Below are 26,957 nucleotides of genomic sequence, written 5' to 3'. Positions count from 1 at the left end.
ATCGGATCCAGATTCTGTTAAATGGCTTGAAGCCATGAAATCTGAGATGGACTCTATGTACCAGAACCAAGTATGGTCTCAGGTGGAACCATCTGAAGGGGTAAAACCCATAGGGTGTAAATAGGTCTTCAAGAAGAATACTGACATGGATGGCAAGGTGCACACTTATAAAGCACGACTAGTTGCCAAAGGTTTCAAACAAATTCATGGTATTGACTATGAGAAAACCTTTTTGCCAGTTGCCATGATTAAATCCATCCGGATTATGCTTGCGATTGCTGCATATCATGATTATGAGATTTGGCAAATGGATGTCAAAACGGCTTTCCTGAACGAAAACCTTGAAGAGGATGTGTATATGACACAACCCGATGGTTTCGTTCTTGATGGGCAAGCTGAGAAGGTATGCAAGTTGCAGAGATCCATTTATGGACTCAAGCAAGCTTTAAAGAGTTGGAACATTTGTTTTGATGTAGCCGTAAAAGAATTCAGTTTTATCAAGAACAAAGATAAGTCTTGTGTTTACAAGAAAGTGAGTGGGAGCGCAGTGGTATTCCTAGTGTTGTATGTCAATGACATATTTCTGATCGGGAATGATATACCGAACTTGTAGTCTGTAAAGACTTGGTTATCCAAGTGCTTCTCCATGAAAGACTTAGAAGAAGCAGCCTACATCCTCGGAATAAAGATCTATCGAGATAGATCACGTAGGTTACTTGGCCTAAGTCAGAGTACATACATTGACAAGGTACTGAAGAGATTCAGTAAAGAAGAATCCAAGAAGGGATTTCTTCCGATGTCATATGATGTCTATCTCTCTAGGGATATGTGTCCTAAAACACATGATGAGAGAGATAGAATGAAGAGGATCCCATATGCGTTAGCAATTGGATCCATCATGTATGCCATGTTATATACTCAGATTGATGTCTCATGTGCGTTAAGCATTTGTAGTAGATATCAATCGGATCTAGGTAAGCATCATCGAATAGCTGTCAAGAACATCCTTAAGTACCTGAAGAGGACTAAGGACATATTCTTGGTTTATGGACGGGAAAATGAGCTCACTATAAGAGGATACAGTGATGCTAGTTTCCAAACAGATAAAGATGATTATCGATCACAATCAGGGTTTGTATTTTATCTCAATGGGGGTGCAGTGAGCTGGAAGAGCTCCAAGCAAAGCACTATAGCGGACTCTACAATGGAGGATGAGTATATTGCATTATCCGATGCGGCCAAAGAGGCAGTCTAGATTAAGAAGTTCGTTACCGAACTTGGTGTGGTTTTCACGATTGTTGATCTGATAGATGTCTATTGTGACAACAATGGAGCAATTGCTCAAGCAAGGGAACCACGGTCTCACAAGAAGTCCAGACACATACTCAGACTTTTTCATCTCATTAGAGAAATGGTTGAGAGGAAAGATGTACAGATCAGTAAAGCTCGTACTGATGACAATCTCGCTGATCCACTAACGAAGCCTCTATCTCAGCAGAAGCATGAAAAACACTTAAGGTCATTCGATATTAAATACATGAATGATTAGCTATAGTGCAAGTGGGAGATTGTTAGAGTAGGTGCCCTAGAGCCAATCAGTTATTCTAAAATTGATTCTGTAATAGATGTTTATTTATCAATAAAAGGCATATTCTTCTATATCGTGTATGTAATGATATATGTCATTAGGATGGTAGAACTGTGACGACAGTATCACGTGTTTCAAATCTTAATAGTGAGAACCCTATAATCACATATGGTGGCCATTCTAGAAACGTCCGTAGCCCTAGTATTATTCTGACCAAGGACACATATAATATGGTAAGGCTATCATAGTGTTGAACGACCCTGTCGAAAGGCAGTGATTGATCTCACTTGTCAATATTGTTTGCCGACAACCTGGTGCAACGTATGGGTGCTTGCTAGAAGCAAGTTCACTGGACAGACCCACCAGAGGATTCCATATGGATGGTAACCCTAGTGTCTATGGAATAAATCCTCTAACGGATGGTGGTGCATGTGATCTTTAGACTTGAGATCATAGGAGTGCCTTGTGCACCAATTGGTGTAGTTTGACATAAGCCCAACATAGTTCTATTCAAAGCTATCAATATGGTAGTGATTGGCTACATTGAGAAGTGTATTGAGACCAGGGTGGATCGATAGAGGATTTATCACTCCTGGGTACGGGAGAAGTTATCTCACTGGGTAATTCAGTAAATGGTAATGACACTAAATCTGTGGCCACAGTGTGATTGAGTTGATGCTCAATCCAATTTAATATACCTATCATTGGTCTAGTAACTAAATACAAACATGTCGAGGATATCTAAGGTTGACACTATTTCTATACCTCAGTCTCGATGAGATAACAATTGATGAAAGGATTTGATTGCACGGTAACCAAACCGTTGACAGGCTACGATTTCGCTGAATCCGAATCTATCGGGTAGCCATGATGCCTTGCTAGGGGCCAATCTTGGTATGTGTGTAGTGAGACGATTAATTAGTATTAATCGCGATACTACTGCTTATATGATAAGGAGCCTACGAGTCACACACTTAGAAGATAATTTAAGAATCAATTTGTGAGAAGGGTATTTTCGTCTTTCAAGACGAAAGGGTATTTTGGTAATCTCACAGTGCAATTAAATTTGCTGAGGTTGTTGTCTGTATTTAATTTTAATATTAAAATTAAATTAGTGAGATTATATTTAAATATATCTATGTATATATTTAAATGAATTATTATTATTAATTGAATGTTAATATATTATTATATATTAATTGATTTTAATTATAATAATAATTAATTAATTAAAATACCATAAAGGGTGTTTGGTTGCAAGGGTGAACTAGGGTTGGAGCTCATGGCTATTCCTAAGTGGAATAGGCTTTTAATTGTTGCACTATATAAGTGCAACTTAAAATTAAAACATTAAAGAATTATTCATTCAATTAAAACCCTTGTCACCCTATCTCTTTCTCTTTCAAGAAGAAAACTTTTCTTGTTCTTCTTTCTTGATTCTTGAAGCCTTTGTTTGTTCTTCCAAAATAATCAAGGGTTTTGCGAATTATCTTCGTGTGGACTTCTGTGAGTGTGATCCTACTTTGGATCGATTGGCAAAAAATCACGTGAACAGTAACTGTGAACAGTTACCCTGAACAGTACCGTGAACAGTGTTCCTGTCCGAAATCAGAGATATTCGAGGGAGCCTCCAAACGTATGTAAGTATTCTAATCCTTGAATGAATTTACTTTATACAGATTTTTGTTTATAAACATGTAAACGGTATAATTTATACTCGGATCTAGGCAAAGAAAGGTAATTAATTTACCGATTGAATTTTTGTTTTCCGCTGCATATAGTAGATCAATTACTTACACCCATCCCCAAAAACAAAACATCGCTGGCACTGTGATGGGCGCCACTGGTATCGACTCTAATACCCAGTATCTAGGGTTCATCATTCACCTCATTGGGCATCCATACCCTCATCCATTCCGGAAACTTCTGGGCAGGATCAATTTCCACAAGCACCCTAACAAATCCAATACGTCCAACACCAAATCTATAGGTATCTTCGGTGATCCTATCCATCCCTAATGATTTACCCACTCCACTCGCTATATAGCTTAGCCCATCGGGGCTCCAAAACTACAACAAGACATCATACATTTTCACCCATATAGGAATGATTTATGAAGCGGCCTTATTGAGCTCCATTTCGGGTTGCCATTTTTGCAACAGAATGGGTCGGCTCTTAAACAGCCATGACCCATCCTTTAAACACTTCAACATTTCAACCTCATCCCCAATTTTGAAGAAGAAGAACCCCCCTTATCGTTTATCATAACCTCATAGATTCCATATTTTTCACACAATTTCATAGCCCAAAGTTGAACAAAATGGAATAAGATAGAGGAGGACAAATTATTGTTGAACCATCAGATTCAATCATCGGCTCAAAAAACTTTATCCTAATTTTATCCTTCAGGTGGCAATCCAAGGCCACATTACTACTGTAGCCTAACTCTAGAGCTGCACATTAGAGCTCCCTACCACTAGGATACCCATTGTTTTCTACTATTGGTTGTTGCCCATTAACCCCATCTGCAATGTTGATACCTAACCCACAATCCTGCCCAGGTGCCCCAAATTGACCCAAAAAAAAAAAAAAACCCGCATTAAAAGCATCATCATTACTATGCGGCCTATCCTCCTTATCATGCTCTGGCCCGAAACCCAGTTCATGAGTTCGGGTCACTCCTACCCCTGCTCTAGCTCAGGCCCCACGACTTGAGTCCATCAACCCATCTCCATCTCTCATGCTCAATTTTTGAACCCTAACCATATCCGTCGTAGACCCTCCTTGTTCTTGTCCTATTGTTAGCGTAACATTAACATCCCTTGTGGTTCAAGTCCTTCGCACCAAAGGACTCCTTGAGCGATCACAGTTATCTTCATCTTCACTAGTAGAGGTAAAGCGCTTGTACTTCCACTACAAATTTTGTCCCGACGAGACACCACTACAAGCACCTTCTTTCTCCAACTCACTCGCCCCAACCACAATGTGAGTCTGGCTCCTAATAACCTCAAGTGCCTTAGCACTGGGGTGCATCCCTTTCCTGGCCAACTTCTTATCTAGATCTCCTTCCAGGCAAGTTTCATCCGTTCTCGTCTCAGCTACACTCATCATGGTTCTCCCCTTTCGCCACTTCCTGACAACCTAGCAAGTCCGAGGTCATCTGTAGAAGGGGTCACAATGTTAACTAACTCTGACATTCGGTTGGCATAGCACAACCCTAAAGTTGGGTGACAAAAAAAAACCTTTCATCTACCATTCCCCTTTTTAAATTTCATAAATTGGCACTTCCCAAAGAGCCAATGCCGTTACCAAAACAAAGCCCTTATGTTTTCATAGTGACTCCCAATGGAGGCGGCGACAGTTAAGGCTGACAATTGAGAAGTCCTTTATTTCAATTTCCTGGTGAAGCTTTAGCCCTTGTGCTTGTTGAAGACGAAGTAATTCAAAATCAATTTCCATTTCCTAGTGAAGATTCAGTCTTGTGCTTACTGAACAAGAAGTAATTCAAAATCTATGCCCTATATTTTTTCCTAGAGTTTATTGGTCTTAAAATTTTAAAAATTATGAATAGCAGTTGTGTTTAACTAACATGAAATAAAACTAGAATCTAAAGTAAAAGCCAATCAATAGAGCAGGGCTTCAACAGTACTTATTTCTGGAGATTTATCCATTGTATGTAACCTTGTTGAGAAGATGTAATGGCTAGTATCTTCACATTCTTTATTTATATCATCACTAACGAAGGTGGTCACATCATCAAATGCCCATTCAGTCAAGTATCTAGGCTTAGAATTTACTGTACTCACTTCCATATCTCCACAAAGTATAGTAATCACGTGGGACATTGATGACCTCGAGGAAGGCAATGTTTGAGTACACAAAAGCGCTACTCCTAGAAGGCTTTTTACTTCTTCCTCGTTGAATTCTGACAATTTTGAACCACTAGCTTGAGTTGGCGGTTGTTCTTGTATAGGTGCCAAGCCTGGGAATTAAGCAGGAAAGATAGAAGTTGTGATATATATATATATATGTGTGTGTGTGTGTGTGTGTGTGTATATAGATTTGGCCTCGTTCTTTCAAATTTGTATATCAAGTACTAGAAAATAGTAGAAGGAGAAAAAATTGGTACTGCAATGTCATTCATACCCAATCAAGAAAATACATTCTCTTCTTCCAAACTTGAATCCAAGTTTGGCCTCCCACTAACAACCTCTAGAATCACAATGCCGAAGGCAAACACATCAGTCTTCTCCATAAGATATCCACGCATGGCATACTTCGGTGCAACATATCCACTACATCAATACAATACATGCAAAATTCATTTCAGTAATCTAATGAATGCAAAAAAAATAATATTTTAATAAATTTCAGGTGTAAATTAAAAGTCTTACATTGTCCCTGCAACATGAGTGCTTATGTGAGTCTTCTTATCATCATAAAGTCTGGCCAAACCAAAATCTGATATTTTGGGGATCAGATTATCATCAAGTAGAATATTACTGGCTTTCACGTCTATATGTATTACTTGAAGCCTTGATTCCTCGTGAAGATAAGCCATACCTTTTGCTACTCCTAAACAAATATCGTAACGCGTTGACCAGTCAAGGCCTAAACTTCCTTTTCCTGCTTCACAAAAGTCACAAAATTTTAATATGTTATTGAAATGACAAATAACGGTAGGGCTCCCAAGAAAAACTAAATACGACATATATGCTATTCGCATACCAAATAATGCTTTATCGAGACTGTTGTTTTCCATGTATTCATAAACAAGCATTTGTTGTGCTCTCTCATAACAACATCCATGAAGTTTTTACTAGGTTACGGTGCTGCACGGCAGATATGGTAGCAATTTCTGCAGCAAATTAGCTCTTCCCTTGGTCGGATGCTATAGATAATTGCTTCACAACAATTACTCTTCCATCACTTAGTGTTCCCTATTGTGTAAAATGTTCAATTAAAAATTGTGAGAAAAATTAGTTAACAATTGATCATTTTTAATGAACCAAAGAGAACAGAACTCAAAGATGACCCGACTATTTATTAATATAAAGCCAAAAAGATGTATTTTCAAGTTAATCTAGGACAAAAATTAATGCTCAAACCTATATTTAGCTCTAGAAAAAATAGTTAATATTAAGGCACCAAATGTGCACCACTAATTTGGTATTGACTAGAACAATGACTTACCTTATAAACTGGTCCATATCCTCCTTGTCCAAGCTTATTTGCAGAATTGAAGTCTTCTGTAGTAGTCTTTAGGTCCACATAACTGAAAGTGTATGGTCTAACATCCATGCCGACAAGCTCTAAAAATTCAACAACAAATGTAGCTTACTATTAGGAACTTAGTTCCATATATTTCAAAAAGATGGCATAGTTATGTTCCTTTTAATTAACCTAGAATCCAAGTTCTTATCTTGTAATGCACTTAAGAACTTACTAATGGAACTTTGCTTTATGAATTGAACAAGCATTAATAAAATACATTATTCTTTTTTATGTACAATAGCTTTCTTGTGCATGAGCCAGAGTTTACTTGATAAGTTATGCAACTCACCTTCTTATTCAAATATTTTAAAAAGATTAAGTCAGCATACGGCCAAGATGCTAACCTAAATAAAAGACTAGAATAAGATGTAGACTAACAACGATATTTTCATAGCTAGTATATATGATAGATAAGACGTTAGTGAGTGAAGGTCTTTTGATTTACCGTCATCAATAGTTTGTGGCCATTTTCTTCTTCAGAGAATGAAGAAAATTGCAAGTAACAAAAATACAACCCCAACGACAACAACAATCCCCACAATTAGGCATGTTCTATTCTTCTCAGTGGTTTGATTTGGTCCACTTGGAGGGCTTACAATAGGCTCAAAATCTGTATCAAGCTCATCAATTGACTCAATATCTTATATAATGCAAGGAAATCAACCAAAGTGTGGAAAAAGGACAACAAGGAAGTTACTATTTATTGAACCTGGGGCAGCACTAATGGCTGAAATAGAGGGTCCATATGAACGATAGTCAGGAACAAAGCAAGTCCCTTTTCCAGCCCAAAAAAAATGGATTTCCATGTAGTTTTCAGATACCTAAGCCGGATATTTTCTTTGAACTGCTCTTCTAAGGACTCTACCCGTTGCCCTTGTTATGTCAAAATCTTTTTCAACAAGATTTCCCTAGAATAAACAGATTTAAATGTTGAAACAAATTCCAATAATAGTTGAAAGGAAACGTATTACATTTAAGGTCATTCATCATGCTTTAATATCAACATAAATTTATGTGATGTATAGGTGAGGCGTATTTGGCTAAAATAATCTAAATATGTAATTCATACCTGAACATATATATAAAAAACACGCCTCCTCAAACTTTTCCATCCGATAGTAGTTAAATTAGCTAATTCTGCAAACTAGAGAGTCATAGTGTACTTTCCATTTTGAAGGCCTAAATCATAGTATCTTAAAGATGAAGCAGAGATTCGAGCCTTTTGGAAAAGTTTCTGCTCTTGAGTATTTGTGACTATAGACTCAGAACTAATTGTATACTTTGCATTACATTTCTTAAAGTATCCAGCATTACTAACTCCCCATCTATTTGTGTCTGCTAAATAGTATGTAGCTGGACCAAGAGGCTTAGTGTCACTCTCATACACAATATTGTGAGATGTAATTTTTGGACCAACACAATTAATTGCAAAGCTCGAATCTACATACCAATGTAACCCCTTATCAAGGTAATCATTAGGGATATGTATGTATAAAAGTTTGATTTATAACATCTAGCCAGTTATTATTTCACTTTTATTTAATTAGTTGTGATTATATATTTTATCTTAATCTTTTTTTTTTAGGTACCTAAGGTATCCAAACCCACATTGGAGCTTGCCTAATCCCCAGGGCCACAGAACACCCTACAAGCCCAATGAACCAAGGTAATTGCACATTTGTGGTATGTACCTCTCCTATGAGTCTACAACTTGAATACAAGATCTCCTGGGTATAGCTAACCCTAGTGGCTGAATGGTTTGCCATCCAGCCACAAGGGGAGAGGTTATCTTAATCATTTTTCATTTTCAACAATGAGAAAAAGGGTATTAGAAGGGTACATTAATAAATAATATATCTTTGTTAAGAGTGAATTAAAAATTTGAGTAAGAGTGACTAAGGAAATAATGAAGATAGGTAATATATAGGACGGGTTTAATTGCAAAGAAAAATGAAAAATCTCGGTGTCTTATATCTTAGCCAAATAGAAAGTAAAAGAAAAGTAGATTTAAGCTTTCTCTCGTTCTTACAAAGAGTTAGCTATGGGTGAGAAGAAAATAAGGAAAAGAAGAGAATGAGGAGAAGGAAAGAAAAAGAGAAATAGTAGCCAAATAGTAGAATGTTAACTACACAATGTAGCTGCTTCTGAGTATATAATTTATTAAAATAACACTGATTATTTCTTTTCTATAAGCTTTTGGATTTTTTTCCCAAGAACCCCACAAGTACAAGTAACAAGCTTAGCTCGACATGTTAATTCACAAGCATTTAGCCAGGAGAAGCAATGCACTTTTGTAAGTATAGATTAAAATAAATGTAAGTTTAGCCTTTCGCTCGAGTGACTTTTGCTAAAAACTAGGGTTCTTGAATAAACTCATCCTGTAACTATTACCTTTTCAATTGAAACATTAATTAGTAGAGCATTCCATTTTGGGTATATTGTAAAAAGGTTAAGGCAAATATGTCAAAAGTACTTACATGTTGAGAAGAGTTATCCCTTTTTCTTTCGGGAGGGTACCATTTAAATTATTGTTTCCAAGAAGCTTGAGTACGAAAGTCTTGTTTCAATATAACGAGGACACTGGGAAGTAAAAGTAAAAGTAAAAGTAGGAACAAATCAGATCTGGTAGATTATAGGTAAGTAAACGAACCCAAATTGAAAAGTGAGTTGGGAATCTGTCCACTAATATTGTTGAAACTTAGATCCCTGAAGAAAAAAAAATTAGAATTACACAATTATAAGATGAAAACTTGCAAAAAAAACAAAAAGTAATGGACGTAAAAATAAAAAGAGAACAGAGAATAGATAACTTACAAGCACTGCAAACTCAGGTAGTCCCCAATATTAGATGGAATTGAATCAGAAATTTTGTTATTCCTTAGTTCTCTACAGTATATGAAACAAACGGTCTAGATCAAAAGAAGAAGACAAAGAAAAACACAAAAAGTATATATGAGGTAAATATTAGAACTTTGACAATGTTGCCTTACAAGTAAGTTAATTTTTTCATATTCTTTAGAAATGCTAACGACGTGGAGCTCCAATTGAATAAATAATTTATTCTAGTACATTTTCATTTTTTATAAGATAGTTAGTATTGATTATTGAAAAAATCAAACATAATCAATGAAATCTTGCAGGCAAATACTCACAACTCAGTCAGATTAGTTAGACTGGAAAAGGATGATGGTATCGGCCCTTCAAACGAATTTCCAAAAAATCTCCTACAATAACATATGGAAAAAGGAAATTTTGAGCTATACTGGCATAGCATTCAAAGTAGGAACGTTTACAATACCTGAATATATATCCCTTGTCTCAAACATTAAAATCAGTGTTTGAAACTCAATTCTTAGCTAAGAAGCTTGAAGCTAAAATAACTTAGGGGTGACTGAGAACAAAATAATGTTAAAAAAAAAATAGAATAGTTTTCTCACAAGGTATTAAGATTTGACCAATTTCCTGTAAAGTCAGGAATTCTTCCTGTAAGTTCAATGTCAGAAGCCACCCTGAACATAATAAAACAATTAGATTAAGATCTAATCAGAGCCATTCACTACAACAATATACACATATAGCTACGAACATTAGCTACGAAAAGAAAAACTATAGCAAATACATATTTACAGCTATAAAAGTCAATATTTATAGCTAATTGAAATAATTTTAGTGATAAGAATTTCTCCCTCAAAGCTAATATTTGTCTATTGCTTTAACTTATTAAAATTGTGGCAATAGCTATTCATTTAGCTACAATGTATTAGCTATGGTAAAACATTGTAGCTAATTAATGTATTTAGCTATAAATATTTCATTTACATGGTATATAGTATCATTATTTGGCTATGAGTTTTACTATATAGCTATTATTTGTGCATTACTATAAAATTGAGATTTGTAGCTAATTAAAGTATTTAGCTATAAACATTTTATGTACTGGTATATAGTATCATTATTAGCTACGAGTTTAATTATATAGCTATTATTTGTACATTAGCTATAAAATATTAAAATTTGTAGCTCATTAGTATCTAGCTATACAAATTTTATTTTCATGGTAGTGACAACATTTTAGTATCATTGTTAGCTACTAGTTTCAATATATAGCTAATATGTGTGTATTAGCTATAATTATTTGAATTTGTAGCAATAAAGAATGTGAAAATTAATTTGCTACAATCCTTATAGTATGCAGCTATAGATATTCAATTTATCTTGTAAGTAATTATATTTTTATTACTTATGAATTAAATAGTTATAGTCAAATATAGTGTTAATCACACTACTAAGGTCAATAGTAAATGGAACCTTAAACCAATAGCTAACTTAAAAGAACTCTTCAGCGAGCTAAGAGTGTGAGTTTTTGTAAAATAAAAATTGTATTTTAAAGGATCTCTAAGGTTTTTGTTTGTGTCTATATGATTTAAAACTAACACTTTAAAAATGTAAGTGATTTTAGGTATGAGATATGAGATATTATTAAAATTGATAATGTTACATATTTTTTATATGAACTTGTATGTATGTTTTAGATGACGATGATAACAGCGTTAATAAAACTATTTAAATTATTTATACGTTAATAATAAAAGAATATTTGGTTGTATGGAAGATAAGTTTTATATAAAACTTGGTGTATATATCAAAATAACCAAAACCACATTAATTATTATATCAAAACCTGTCTCACTTCACAAAGTATTAATATGAAAAGCAAATTATTGAATTGCTAAACCATAAACTTTATAAAATTGAAAGCATAATTTGTAAAATAAGGGATGAACTCAAGTCGTACAATCATTTAACAATAAAACTGTATCAAAAATCTCGAAGCTGTCAAACAAATATAATATGAAAGATTAAAAAAAATGTATAAACAATCTAATAATCTATATGAGCAAATCTTCACACAATGTCTTCACATCTCTCTCTTCATCAACACTATGATCATCATCAACAATCGCACTACAGAAGCAGATATCTCATGTCTCTTCCAATTGATTAAGTCGCCATCATCTTCAAACATATTTGTAATTTGATGATCTATTTTAGAGCTATCTTGTTGGAAAACTTCTTCATCAATAGATGATTTTTCACCACATGGTAGGTCATAAGCTATCCGACGGCTTTTTAAAACAACAAGCCAATTAGGATTGGAACCATCATTAACATAGATATTTGTTATGCTTGAGATGCAAGCACAAATGGTTCATCCTTATATAATTTTCGAGCTGTATTAACAATAACAAAACCATACTTATCGTTCTTCACACCTCTTCCAATCACATGAACATCCCACCAATCACATTTAAATAACACAATCCATTTTTCATTCAAATATTGAAGTTCATTATTTCATTAAGAACTCCATAATAATCTATATTTTTATCCTCCACCATTCCTTTTACCAAAACACCATTATTTTGCTTTACCCTTTTTCCTCAAGTGCTTAGTGTGAACCTAAACCTTATGATATAGCCTGAAAACCTTTGTATACCATAAAAAGGACCACAAGACAAAGATAATAGATCTTCATTTACACATGTACTCTCTTCTTTATACAATTGTACAACCTATTAAAAAGAAGACAAGAAAAATAGTAAGATTAAATGTCAAAATGATAGAAATAAAATTTTACAAAAGGAAACCTTACTCGATGATGAAACCATTCATGAAAATCCTCTGATCCATGCCTTGCTCATGTTCACTGCAACAATTTGGAAAAATAAAGTAGAACTAACAATGAAAAAACAGTACATTAAAAAAGAAAAAAAAAACTAAGCACCAATAAAAAAATGAACAAGGAAACTATCATACCGTAAAAAGGTTGCACTTCTTCACAATTTTCAACACATAAGATAGGCTTTTTTTCCATTCATTATTTCAATCGACCTACACTTATCCCTTGTTAAAGGATATCCACACTGATAATATAGATAACCCTTTGCCTGAATCAACATTACTACCTTCAAAATTTCTTCCCAACTTATCAAGCTTAGTTTCAATACAATTTCAATATCTCGAGCAAATATTAGACTTTCTTCCACAATGTACCCTTCTGCAATAGAACCTTCTGGTCGACTTTTATTATGAACATAACGCTTCAATTTTCCTAGAACCTATACAAATGTTTCTTCAGCTAATTAATAACTTATTAACACACACACATATAAACATAAAATAGATATATGAAATAATGAAAACAAAATATTACCTCTCAATAGGATACATTCATTGATATTGTACAAGTCCTGCAATTTGCTTCAGTTGCAAGGTGAACAGTTAAGTGCACCATAACATCAAAAAATGCTGGTGGAAAGTCTTCTAATTTGCACAAGGTTATTACAATTTGAGATTCAAGGCGCTCCAATGCTTCTTTTTCAACACTTTTGAGCATAACTCTCTAAAAAAAATGCTCAACTCAGTTATAGCATCATACACATTATTAGGTACAATTCCACGCATTGCCATAGGAAGAAGTTGTTCTAAAAGAATATGGGAATCATGGCTCTTGAGACCATTATCTTGCACTCCATAACACTTACACATCATGAGATGTTGATGAATATCCATCAGGAACCTTTACACTTTTTAAAAACTTGCATATTTTAGTCTTTCCTCTGAAGATAAAGTGTACATGCTCTGAATAAAACCACTTCCCATCCTTTTGAGTTGGATGCAAATCCTTCCTTATACCCATTTCCTTCAAATCACGACGAGCATTCAAGTTGTCTTTGGTTTTCCCCTCAATATCTAATAATGTACCTATGATATTGTCACATATATTTTTTTCAATGTGCATGACATCCAAATTGTGACGTAATAAGTTCTTTTTCCCATATGGCAATTTAAAAAAAAAAATGCTTTTCTTCCTCCAATTTAGCCTGTTTTTATTTTATCATTATCTGCTTCTTTTTAGCCTTACCAATGTAATAGTTTGAAGCATTTGTAATTGGTTCAACACATCATCTCCCGACATCTTCTTGGGAGCAGACCTTTCTCCAATTTTCCATCAAGGAAGACTTGTTCTCTCACCATTTATGATTCATTGGTAAAAATCGACAAGCCCCCATGTAAGAAAACTTACGACCATATTTAAGTCAAGTGATGGGGTCTCCTCATTGCATGAAGGACAAGCCATTGCTCCTTTAGTACTCCACCCTGACAAATTAGCATATGCAGTAAAATCATTATTGTCCATAAAAGTGCAGCCCGCATGCAAAAATTTTCCTTTTTTGAAGCATCAAAAGTCTCAAATCCATAATGCCATAATTCCTGTAACTCCTGTATTAAAGGTTGCAAGTACACATCAATGTCATTCCCAGGAGCTTTAGGCCAGTATTAACAATGATAGCAAACAATAGGGTTGCTTCATACACATCCAAGGAGGTAAATTATATACATTAACAATTACTGCCAAGTGCTATACGACCTCATATTACCAAAAGGGTTGATTCCATCAGATGCTAGCCCAAGTCTAACATTACGAGGCTCTCTAAAAAATCCTGGATGTAAAATACAAAAGATTCCTGCATCAGAATCAGCTGGATTTCTTAGAATGCCATCTGGGGACGTTCCTCATGATGCCATCTCATATCTAAAGCTGTTTTTTATGACATAAATATCTTTGGAATCTTGTTTTAGTGGAAAATAGCGTAAGACTTTCCTAGGAATCTTCTTGCCCCTCTTTTTAGGATTAATCGCTTCTTCTCAACTGATTTCCACCTAGATTCACCACAAATCAAACAATTTTCATATTTGCATTGTCCTTCCGAAAAGAACACAATCTTCTCACAAGCATCTATTTTTTCATAGTGAAGAACCAGATCTCTTATAAGCTTTCTTGCGTCACAAAAAGATGTAAATTTTCACCACGCGGAAGTGCCTTTTTAACATTGCATTATGCAGTCAACTGCTTTATCACTTGCCATAAAGACTTTAATCTTAATAATTCCACAATGACTGACAACTTTGAGAACTCATCACAACCAGGATAAAGTTGTTGGGCATCTTCTAATACTTAAGAAATTTAAGGGCTTCTTTATTTGGAACCAATGGTGAAGCATCAGGTTCAACATCATTAGGATTGTGAGGCTCGTAGTGTCTTGCACACAAACTCTTGCATTATAGCATCCATTAGGTTAGGTCCAGCTGCATCATGAATCATCCCAATTATTCATCTTTTTCATTTGTTTTTAAGTCATTAGGGACATGTTTCTTTTTAGCGATGAATTCACCATGATATAACCAACAAGAATATCCTTTGACGATTCCATCATTAACAAGTGACCATTTACTTCATCTTTTGTTTGTGCAAAACATTGTTACACTTCATACAAGGGCATGGGATCACACCACCTAAGTTTGTGTGACTAAAAGCAAAGTCAAGAAAATTCTGAACTCCTGTCCTATACTCATTACACAACCTATCTGTACATTGCATCCATTGTTTTCATTGCAATCCTGTTTAAGTATTATATATAATAATTAAAATAAAATAACTACTTGATCCAAATAACTAAATGAAAAATAACTAATGTGAAACACAGACATTATTTAGAAGTCATCCACTCAAATCTACGTTCCACAAAATTTCATTGAAGAATGTTTACAAAACGATGATGAGCTTGTTATTAAAAGCAAATTCAAAAATCAAAACTAAATAAAGTACATCAATATAAAGATAATGCAAAAAGATGCAAAGATTGTTATTACTAACCTTTTTTCTTGAAATCAACAATTCAGATAAGTAATACCTCCACCCAATTCAATTCAATTTGGCTAATTGAGGACTCAACAAACAGCTTCAAACCCAATCTGATAGTGGCGGAGCCCAATCTGATAATGGCAACTGTGAGTGAAAACAGTGAAAACCGGGCATTTGGGAATAAAAAAAAAAGAAAATAGATGTTAATAAACACGAGATGGAGGAGATCCTGCCTAATCTTTGATTTTGATCTTGAGCTACCAAATCAATTTCGTTTTGTCTAATCTAATGGTACAGCTCTCACCTGTCTATAGTCAAATATCTCACATTTATGTTATTTTTTTTTTATAATTTTATCCCTGACTAATAAAAGTTTGGACAATAGTATTCCTACTTTAAAACAAATTTACATTAATACTTATTCAATTTTACCCTTGTTTAATTAAAATTTTGGACAATAATGCCCTTATATTTAAAAAATATTTACAACTCCACTGCCACCACCCACCACCCCACACCGCCGCGCCGCCACCACACGGGCCGCCGCCGAAAAATCGTCGGAGTCCCTAAAAAAGAACAAAATTCAGTGGGAGGCTTCGTTATGGCTATTTTCAGCCATATTGAGGGCCGAAAACAGCCTATTAGGCCATATTTGGCCGAAAATGGCCAGATTTATTCGGGTCATTTTCGTCCAGATCGATGGAACTGACCGTTAACGGCCAGTTCCCTGGCCATTAACTCCAGGTCCCTGGCCATTAATGGCCAGGTCTAGGCGAGATCTGGCCGTTAACGGCCAGATCCTCAATCTGACCGGAAATGGTCAGAATAGATCTAGCCATTTTCAGCCAGATCTGGCCTGATATGGCTGTTTTCGGCCATCAATATGGCCGAAAACGCCATAGCGGAACCTCTTGGTCACAGGGACTTTCGGAGACCTCCGGCGTGGTTTGCGGTGGCGACAGGAGGTGGGGGTAATTTCGTCATAAATTAAGTTTTATATAAGCAAGGGCGTTTTAGCTAAATGAAATATTGGGGTTTAAAAGAAATTAATAATAAAAATATATTATATAATATTTAAAAGGGGGACATTTAGTAATTTAATAAACATACCCACCAATTTATTCCCCATAACCAAACATATTAATATCATACCCACCAACTAACCAAACACATTTTCCTAAAGATTCCCAATAATCTTCCAAGGTAATCTATCTTTCAGTATCCAACACCCAGTAATCTAACATTCCTAAACCAAACGCCCCCATAGTAGTTATCACTTTGGCCTTGGGCATAACTATAAAATATTTAGACAATTTTAATTAATAATATTTCTTTTAAGTATTTATATAATATTTATTTAATATAATGTTTATTGATCTAGACGTCTAGTGGAATTGGGATGAAATTATACATACATATATATATATATAAACTATAGTAATTATCACTTTGGGCATGCATACTAAATCAAATGTTTAGACCACTTTAATTAATAATAATTGCTTTTAAGTATTACTAATAGAAAACCCTATTTATTTGGGTTAACCTTAACTAACCCAACCCAAGCTCAAATATTAGTAATCTAATAACAAGTCCAATTAAAATTGGACTTACCGTGAAGGGCGCGTTGCCCCTCATCCCTGCCCTCTCACCAACGAGTGGGACGTTGCCCTCTCACCAACGAGTGGGACGGTTGCCCACTCCCACCAAGAAACGGGACCCTCAAATACGTCATATAATCAAAGTTGGGATCAATTTGCAAGTTTATTCTGTGAACAAGAAATAAATATTTCATTACGGAGCTTAGAAATGGTAGATTTAAGTTGGTTTCATCCCCTTGTGATTTAATAAATTGTTTTCAAGGTGTCAATTGCAATTAATTCAAACCACTTGTGATTTAATTCACAATCTTTTCGTATTTTTTATAATAAGAATATAAGTTTACTTATAAAAATTTAACTTAGTGAATCACATGAAACATGGTTAGCTTGTGTGACAACCCCACTATGTAAAGATTATTTATCTTATTTCATCATTTATAATTCAAATTATTTATCTTAAATATGTAGAATTTAATTTTCTTCATCATAATTTATGTAATTTATCTTTTAAATGTGAAAAATTAAATAAATTATTCATATATATTAATAATTATAAGATTAATTAATAAAATAATTTGTTTAATTTTAGTTATGATACACATTAGGGTAAGTAATCAAACATCTAATCCTCGTAAACCCAACTTATTATATACATTTAATTTTGATGCATATTCTACTTAAACAAAACTCTACCAAATTCCAATTCACAAGTACAGTCATTTGTTTTCCTTGCATATAGTGAAACAACCGAGGCAAGAAATATAAATAGTACAAAAGAAGGGGTATTCCCAAAGAAGTTAAATGTCCATGAATATAATGAAAATGAAATAAGAACAAATTCCCATTTAGAAAGTCCACTCCTGAAGCAGAAACGGCACCGTATTGACCTTTTGCTGATACAGACTCCCATGTGTAATGCTAAACTTTTGTGATTTAATTGAGCAATAATGCTACGGACACTGGTATTTTTACACCGAAATCTTGTACCGGCCTACGTGTTCCGTGATTTATACCAATAAATCAGACACGTTTTATGTTATTAAATTTTTTTCTAGTGAACGGTCGTTCATCAAATATGGACGACCGTTCACTTACATGGACTCCCGTCCATATTATATGGACAGGGTCCATTTACTACGGACAGACGTCCCCATTTAAAGGACATCCGTCAATCAGTAAAATGGAATAATTTTTTTTTTTATAAAAATTAGGGACGGCCATTCACAGGTTATGGACGGTTGTCTTTAAATATTGGACGGGCGTTCATATTTTAATGGACGCCCGTCCATTAACAATTCTTTTTAAAAAATTACTATGTTATAATTTATTATAAAAAAAACAATTATTCCATTTTACTGATGGACGCCCGTCCTTTAAATGGGGACGCTAGTCCGTAGTAAATAGACCTTGGTCCATATTATATGGACGGGAGTCCATGTAAGTGAACGACCGTCCATGTAAGTGAACGACCGTCCATATTTGATGAACGACCATTCACTAGAAAAAAATTTAATAACGTGAAACGTGTCTGGTTTGCTGGTGTGAATCATGGGACACGTAGGCTGGTATAAGATTTCGGTGTAAAAATACCGGTGTTCGTAGCATTATTGTTTAATTGAGATTATAACCAGGCGGCTGTATAAGAATTTAATTAAATAAATACAAAGTTTTTATTATTTTTTATTTGATAAGAGAAGCACGCAAAAACATAGTTATATATATATTTACAATTAAATAGGATAAAGAGTAAATATTTTCCCAAATTATAAAAGTAAAAGTGGTGGTACTTTTATCCCTCCTTATTTTTTTCAATTGTGCTTTTTTTTAGGGTTTTATTTGAAGTTTTTTTATCAATTGTGCTTTTTTTTAGGGTTTTATTTGAAGTTTTTTTATTTTATCATAAACATGGGCGAATCAAGAACAAGGCACGGCAAACGAGTACAACCATCAGAAGAATTTCCAGACAATAATCAGGCTTCAAAGGTTAGTTTTCTTTTTGGAACCAATACTACGTCATTGAGGTTTTTATTTTCTAGTGTTCTGTGCATTTTTTTTCTTTTGCAAATTGTTTTACTTGCAGTTTTCTTTCAAGAATTAGTTTTCTTTAAAGATAAGTTTTCTTCTACAACTTGCTTTATTTCTTTCGTGCATTATGTGTTTTATATGAGGACGAAATCTTACAACTTTCTAGGGTTTTCAGAAAATACACTTATTTGATATTATAAATTTTTTTAAGACACAATTATGATAAAAACACATAATCAAAACACACATTAATACATAATGTCAAATTTTGAGAAAAAATAATTTATACTATATATTAAATTTGGTCATGCCTCCACACATCAATCACATAATACCAAATTTTGAGAAAAAATATTTATATATAAATTAAATTGGCCATGCGTGTGGATATAAAAGAACTGTAGAGTGCCTCTGCTTTTATTACTACTTTAGCTGTCTGCTGCAATAAAAGTGTCATAGAGTTTGCTAATTTTATATATTTTTTTTTTTGTTTTGACATTTTCGATCTTAGCTTGCTAATTTAGCTTTTGAGTCTTTCCATGTCTGCTGTGTCGGCAATGTAGTTGAAATTTAATTTTCCAGATGTAATGTGAAGTCAATAAATACTGTCAGTTATAATTTGTATTGGATGGTTTGTATTAGATGTTATGTATGAAATTGTCACCTTTGTTTATGGTTTTATATTATGAAATTGTCACCTTTGTTTATGGTTTTTATTATTATATTATTCATGAAACTTGCCCTGCCTGCCAAATTTGACTACTCAAACATGTTATCTATTCTAATGTTAATTAAATACAATGCTTATATTCTATTCACTTCCATTCTATTTGATATGGTTTATATAAGTAGAGTTTATATAGAGAAAGTTTTAAATAACCTTCTTTGATTAAAATAAAAATAAAAAACTTTTAACATCTCAATTCTCTGAATAATGATCATATTCACTTTTTTACCAATGCTAGTAATCTTACGGGTGTTATGTGGTAAGTGTATGGTTTGTTCACATCTGTTAGGTTTCTTTGATTTAGCAGAGTTATTTTATTTGTGCACTCACGGTTGTTTTGGTTGGGGGAGTGAACAGATATTTAATTAGTATTGCAACCAAGAAACCAATCTTAAGGCAGTTCCCGAGGCATCAAATCATTACATAAATACATTCACAATATATTATTTCATGACCCACTCTGCTTAAAATACCATTACATAAATACATTCACAAAGTTCTTTTCATGACCACTTTGCTTTTTATGCAGTCTGCTTCATTAACTTAAGGTTTTGGAAAATGGATGAGTGATTGTGCAATTGGGGTTTAAGGAAATTTTCCGTTTTATGGTCAAGCTCAATATGTCTTTTTTTCATTTATTTATTTTAACTCAATGATTTATTTATTGTAAATAATACTTTTTTAGAATACCAACAACATGAGTAGGCGTGGAGGTTTAGTTAAAGGCAAAAGAAAAGCTAAGCCCACTGACAAAAAGAGTGATCCTTCCGATAGTATCTCTCAAGATATGCAAAAAACTCATCATGAAGCACAACCAATAAGGTGCAATCTACTACAAATAGCATTGAAAAGTCATGCTTAATCACCCTTCTCGTATACAGCCAAAAAAAGCAACTGATTCTATGGTAAACATCATTAGTCAATTTTTAATATTTTTGATCACCAATCAATTCATTGTATATCTATCATGTACACTCATTATTAATACTATTTGTTAGTTTATTTAAATTCATCTAACTTGAATTTACTTTTTTATAATGGAAGAATGGGCATACTGGACATGAGAACATAAGATTTCCTCATGGAGGATATTTGTCTTCACCTACACGAACGTATGTCAATGGTAGAGTGAGTGAGAAGTACTATGATTTTGATTTGGAATTCGAGGTTCTCACATACTTTGCTTTGTTGGATTACATAAAGAAGAACTGTGACTTTGATATACTCGGGAGACAAATGTTGTTTACCTGAGGCCAACGAGTATCCTCAGTGATCTTGATGGGCTAGTCCAAAAGTTGATGATGATGAAGTGAGAAACATGCTTGCAAGTTACATAAATACTAAGGGAATGCATGCTACAGTTACCTCTTAGAAAAGGATGATATAGTGCCTGCTATCCCCGAAGAACATAATCTTGGAAATGTTTGAGAGAAGTCAACCAGACATTTTCGGAGGAACACACATCAGAGTTGGAATTGAGGCATGGACATCAGGTTTTAATTTTAATTTTTTTTCATTTTACTTTCTGCATTTTCATTTTCTAAATGTCGTGCAGTTCTAATTTGCTAATTAATAAATATTCATGTGAGTTTTAGGTCTAAACACTAAAAAAAGGAAAACAAAAGGTCCTACGCGTGCATAAAAATCATTACATTAGAAAAAGGAGAAAAATTGCCTATAGAATTTGATGAGGATCATCAGGTATTGATGAAAACTCAACAGATTTTGTTTGGTAGGACAAACAGTTCGGAATAAGTCATGTTGTCCTTTACAAATAAATGAGTGGAAAGAACTTAAAAAACATGAAATTGACCAATGTGGCACATTATCAAGGAAAGACAGATAAGAAATAAATTTATAATATTTTGTATTTTGTTTAATATATTAAAGTGTAGAATTTGAAACTTATTTCTTATATGCTTTTCAGGAGAAGTTTGTATTGAAGAAATAGAAGGAAGGAAATAAGCATTTTGGTCACATGTATGCCTATATAGGGATTACAGAACAAAATGAAAAAAAGATATTTTGATTCGAAACAAACTTACCAAGCGTCTGAAAAAACAAGCCTAAACTTGTTCATTGGACGATTGGAAGTATTTGGTTATTATTGGAGTGAGGCAACCTTTCAAGTAAGCATAGCTATTTAAGTTACATTTTAGATAATTACTTTGTAATATAGATAAAATATTATTGCTTATTTTATCATTACACAGGAAGGAGTAACAAGAATAAGACAAATAGATCAAAGCGGTCTATGCCCTTACACAAGAACTAAAGTTATGCTCGACTTAGACGTCAAATGGTATGAATTGCTTTCAATATGAGATTAAGTTTAATAATTCACATTCATTATTTTTTAATCAATATGTTTATAAATTTTATTATGACAACAAAAGAAAAATGGATATACTCTTCTCATGTTGAAGTTTGGATAGAATCTCGCAAATAAAAAAAGATAAGCAAGTTGAATCCGTTATAGAAGACATTATGTAAAGTTTGTATTCTCTTTAACTATTCTTGATTTTTTATTACGCACACACATCCAAGCTAATACCATAAATTTGTTTTTTAGTCATAGTTTGATCGATTAAAAAGCAACAGTAGAAGGACAAATCTTATTGAATGATGATGAAATATTTGAAGAGGTCCTTGGTCCAGAGAAGATGGCTATTTGCGTGCTTATGGTCAGGAAAAAGTATTACCGAATATTTTGGAAGTAGACCAACTAAAGCACAACTTATGAAACAAGTACAAACAACTAGGAAGGAAGCAAATGAAAGGGTGGAGGAGGCAAAGAGGGAAGCAAATGAGAAATTAGAAGAAGTGAAAAAGCAAATGGAGGAGATGAATAGACGATGGAAGAGAAGTTCATGATGATGCTTACAACTCAAGGTCAACAATCTTAATAAATAACCAAATCCCTTTGGATGAAATTGTAAGTATTTTTGAAAATTGCATATATACTATGAAAACCATTTTTCTTTACATTAATCATAAGTGATATGCAATGATTACATTAATCTATATGATTAATCTAAGTTTTTTTTTCAAATTGATATTACAGGTTGGTGGAATCTTAAATGGACAGAAAAGATTGCTATGACATTGAAGATCATATTTTGTGAAAAAAAATTAGTGATAACATTTTAAATTACTAGGATGAAGGATTTATGAGTAGACAATTATTTGGTTGAAATGACTTTGTTAATGTATAACTTTTTATGTTTAGAAATTTTCATATGACGTCCTATTATCTATTTAAATAAAAGAATTGCTATAAATTTGTAATTTATTAAATTTGTTAATTAGCAATATTTGTACAATTAATTTTAAGAAGCAATAAATTATAAATTTTTTATATAAATTATTGTGTCCATAGCAATAATTATAATATTTAGCTACAAATTAAAAGTATTTATAACAAGTATTTCAATATTTAGCTATTAACCAACTCTGTCCATAGCAACTGAATGACATATAGTATGACTTAATATGTCCATAACAAATAATTATAATATTTAGCTACAAATCAAAAGTATCATAGCAAGTAATTTCAATATTAGCTATAACACACTATGTCCATAGCAATTCTTTTCATATACAGATATGACTTTCATATGTTTGTAGCAAAAAATTAAAATTAGCTATGAATTCATATATATGTGGCAAATGATTTTTTATTTAGTTACGATTTTAGCTGTCAAGTAGCCAAAAGGTTAATATATTTGCTATGGATATTATTTTTGTAGCAGAAATTTTCAAGATTTAGTTATAAATATATATTTTTGTAGCTAAAATGCAAACATAGCTACACAGACTATTCTCCGTGACTATAAAGGCAAAGTTTTTGCTACAAGCTTATTATTGTTATGGCAAAAACATTTAAGTTTTTAGTTACATATTAATCTCATATATAGTAAAAAATATAAATTGTTAGTTACGTAAGCAAAAAGTTACATGGCTAAATCTTAGTTACGTCACTTCTAGTTACGATAAGCTACAAAACATTGCATTTGTAACTAAACCATTTAGCTATGTAAATTCATACTTTTAGCTACAATGAACGCCATGGCTAGACATACATAATGTTGTAGTGATTTTTCATAGCAGAATGCCTATCTATATTAGAAAAATTCCAATTGGAAGATTAACAGAATAAGAAAGTTCTTACAGTTTTTCCAGGTTCTTTAGTTTAGCGAAACTAGAAGGAATCTCACTACTCACTCCACAACTATCCATATGTCTGTCAAGGCAAAGAATATTTATAAATTCCTTACAAATCCGGTAACTTGACTCCAATAAAGCCATCATGATCAAGTAAATGAATTACGCAACACATGATAGTATAATCTTGTGTGAAGTAACTGAGAATTTGGTTTATGTTAAAGTGAACACCAAAGCCAACTGGGGTCGGATATGCTCAATATAAGCAAAATGTTGCATTGAAAATGAAACCAAAAAGTCTATAAAAACTTACAATTTCGTTAAGTTCGTCAAATTACTGAGCTCAGATGGCAGAGAACCAGAGAAGCTATTTGTTCCAATATTTCTACATCCCCAAGAATTTAGCTCTTCAGTTCTATAATTGTAATGCAATTACAAAAAAAGAGTTCGTACAGGATATGCTCAATATAAGCAAAATGTTTTATTGAAAATGAAACCGAAAAATCTATAAAAACTTACAATGTCTTTAATTTCGTCAAAGTACCGAGCTCAGATGGCAGAGGACCAGAAAAGTTGTTTGCTCCAATTTCTCTACATCCCCAAGAATTTAGCTCTTCAGTTATATAATTGTAATGCAATTATGAAAAAAGAGATTATCAAAAGTTATATAGTTAAGAAGGGGACAGAGTTTGAGCTTAAAGGAATTCTAATTCAGAAAGCATCCCAAGCTCTTTTGGAAGCTGCCCTGATAATCTATTAAAGTCACAGTTCCTAATCAAAATGAGAACTAATTAGCATTAAAAAAAAAAAAAGGGAAAATAGTACGAGTTTTAAAATTAAGATTTTATATCCGCTGCTTATAGGAATTTTAATGCGGTTAGATTGCCGACAGATGGAGAAAGTGAACCTGACAAGTTGTTACCAGTCACCTTCCTATTAAAAACAGAAAAACTGGTAAGATTAATTAATATTTAAGAACACAAAGCTCAAATCATTTTATGATGTTGATACAGTATGGTGTCAAGAGATTTAAACATAATTCAATAAAATAAACTAAAATATTTTAATAACAACTCAGCCTCATCTAATGATCTTAAATTATACACAATTGAAATAAGCATACACGAAACCATACAGGAAGGTGAGGAAATTCAAACTCCATAGCTCATCTGGGATCACACCATCAACTTTCAGTTTGTAAACTCTCCTATAATTTAAGAAATTGTAAAAGTAAGCAACCCTGAAATTGAAGAAAGGCTCGAGTTCTCAAAATTCTGTCTTTTTCTGCTTACATCTCGATAATGTGGCAAAGGGTGTTATTATTGTAAGAACAGTCACATTTGATAAATGGGTTGTAACCATCGGCATCAATGGTAATGGAGTCGTCAATGGCGGCTCCACTAAATGGCTCTCCACTTATATTCCATTGATTTTGATTGGTAGAAATCCCCCATTTTTCAAAAATTATATTCAATGCTGCCATTGTTATAGAAGAGAAGCAACTCAAAAAATAAGAAGAATGAAGTCAGTGACATAGTCTGAATGTGATGCATTTTTCAGAGTTAAAAATAATAAAAAGAAGATAAGTAAAATTTTACTTAGAAGCAGACCTTCACGAGGAGCTGTAGTGGCTTGAGCTTGAGTTTGAACTACATCAAGTACAAGAAGGTGCAAGAAAATGCAACTGACATACAAGCAAACAATTGCCGAAACTGAAGCGGCTGATTTCATCAACATTATCATTACATGTATAAACCAATATTACTCTTGTTTAATATTGTTTGTTCAAGAAAAATTAATTTGTAATTATAACTTAATTTACAGTTGACTTCACCAGTCAACAATAATTGACCCTGTCTTCAATAAGGGAACATATTATCAATATTCGGTTCTTTCGGCCACTTTTTTCTCCTTTTTATTCCCATAATCAAAAAGCAATTCCTTTATTTATATATTTAAAATAAATAATTAAATTACACCTTTTTTGCTTTTTTTGAAATAATAAAAAGTTGTTGGCAATGGAGTAAATATTTTACTATATTATTAAATAGTGTCGATCTTTACTTAAATATTTTAAGAAAAGATAATAATCATTGGCTACCTAATTATCATTACATGACAAAACATTTTTCTTAAAAGATGTGTTAAAGTAATCTAAATTTTCAAGTCAATTAAAAATTTTATTTTATAAAGGGTAAATTCCCAAAAAAGTTTTTGATCCAAATGAATTGATCCAAATAGCACTACAGCTCCAGATAAACAAAGAAATAGCTTGAGCTTGAGTTTTAGCTAATAAAATGGAAGGATTTATGTAACAGACCATCTCGTCAACCGATCTCTAATACCATGTTAAGTTACAAACTGAATCCAAAAACTTAAGCTAATTAGTAAGGACCAAAATAGTCTTTAAGCTCTAACAAATTTGAATAAAATGAAATACAAACCAGCCCTAAACTTCTAGGAAATAATTGACAAAACAATGCTTCTCAAATAAACACTTTAATCAATAACTAAACTACTTACTTGGCTAAACATCCAAGCTAACTCAACACACTTTGTACCTTTGTATGAAAATGTGTTGCAAACGGTTCTTACACTTGTAATAAGGGATTACACTTGCAACTTTGGGTGATAAAGCTATGACACAAAAAAAAAAAAAACAATGAACTTGCAAAAGGAAAAAACGTGTACTTGCAAAAGGGATTACACTTGCAAATGGGTACCTTTACATGTTTTGTTTTTCTTCTTCTTTTTTTTTTTTTTTTAAAGCAATTTAATTATTACAATAAATTAATTCCTACTTTCCAATAAAGTAATTTCTACTTTCCAACCTCTATGCTTGGAAATATTGAAGTAATAATTATTTCTCT

General features: G+C 33.0%; 1 protein-coding gene across 1 annotated transcript in view; it reads right to left on the bottom strand.

The window, feature by feature from the left end:
* Nucleotides 1–5,212: 5,212 nt before the first annotated feature.
* LOC116110075 (probable LRR receptor-like serine/threonine-protein kinase At1g56130) overlaps nucleotides 5,213–26,957 on the bottom strand; it is a 30,169-nt gene continuing 8,424 nt past the window's right edge. Inside the window, 25 exon segments of the mRNA XM_031396308.1 lie at nucleotides 5,213–5,529; nucleotides 5,532–5,571; nucleotides 5,736–5,754; nucleotides 5,756–5,884; nucleotides 5,984–6,215; nucleotides 6,318–6,405; nucleotides 6,407–6,529; nucleotides 6,783–6,901; nucleotides 7,309–7,473; nucleotides 7,573–7,771; nucleotides 7,933–8,303; nucleotides 8,555–8,559; nucleotides 9,341–9,404; nucleotides 9,496–9,569; nucleotides 9,678–9,749; nucleotides 9,854–9,925; nucleotides 10,016–10,087; nucleotides 10,301–10,372; nucleotides 24,095–24,166; nucleotides 24,401–24,502; nucleotides 24,607–24,678; nucleotides 24,952–25,020; nucleotides 25,223–25,294; nucleotides 25,380–25,563; nucleotides 25,698–25,808. Of these exon segments, the coding sequence (XP_031252168.1) occupies nucleotides 5,213–5,529; nucleotides 5,532–5,571; nucleotides 5,736–5,754; nucleotides 5,756–5,884; nucleotides 5,984–6,215; nucleotides 6,318–6,405; nucleotides 6,407–6,529; nucleotides 6,783–6,901; nucleotides 7,309–7,473; nucleotides 7,573–7,771; nucleotides 7,933–8,303; nucleotides 8,555–8,559; nucleotides 9,341–9,404; nucleotides 9,496–9,569; nucleotides 9,678–9,749; nucleotides 9,854–9,925; nucleotides 10,016–10,087; nucleotides 10,301–10,372; nucleotides 24,095–24,166; nucleotides 24,401–24,502; nucleotides 24,607–24,678; nucleotides 24,952–25,020; nucleotides 25,223–25,294; nucleotides 25,380–25,563; nucleotides 25,698–25,808 (2,915 nt within the window).

Source organism: Pistacia vera, unplaced genomic scaffold, assembly GCF_008641045.1.
Source record: "Pistacia vera cultivar Batoury unplaced genomic scaffold, PisVer_v2 Contig595, whole genome shotgun sequence".
Taxonomy (NCBI): domain Eukaryota; kingdom Viridiplantae; phylum Streptophyta; class Magnoliopsida; order Sapindales; family Anacardiaceae; genus Pistacia; species Pistacia vera.
This window is presented reverse-complemented; position numbering and strand designations above follow the sequence as displayed.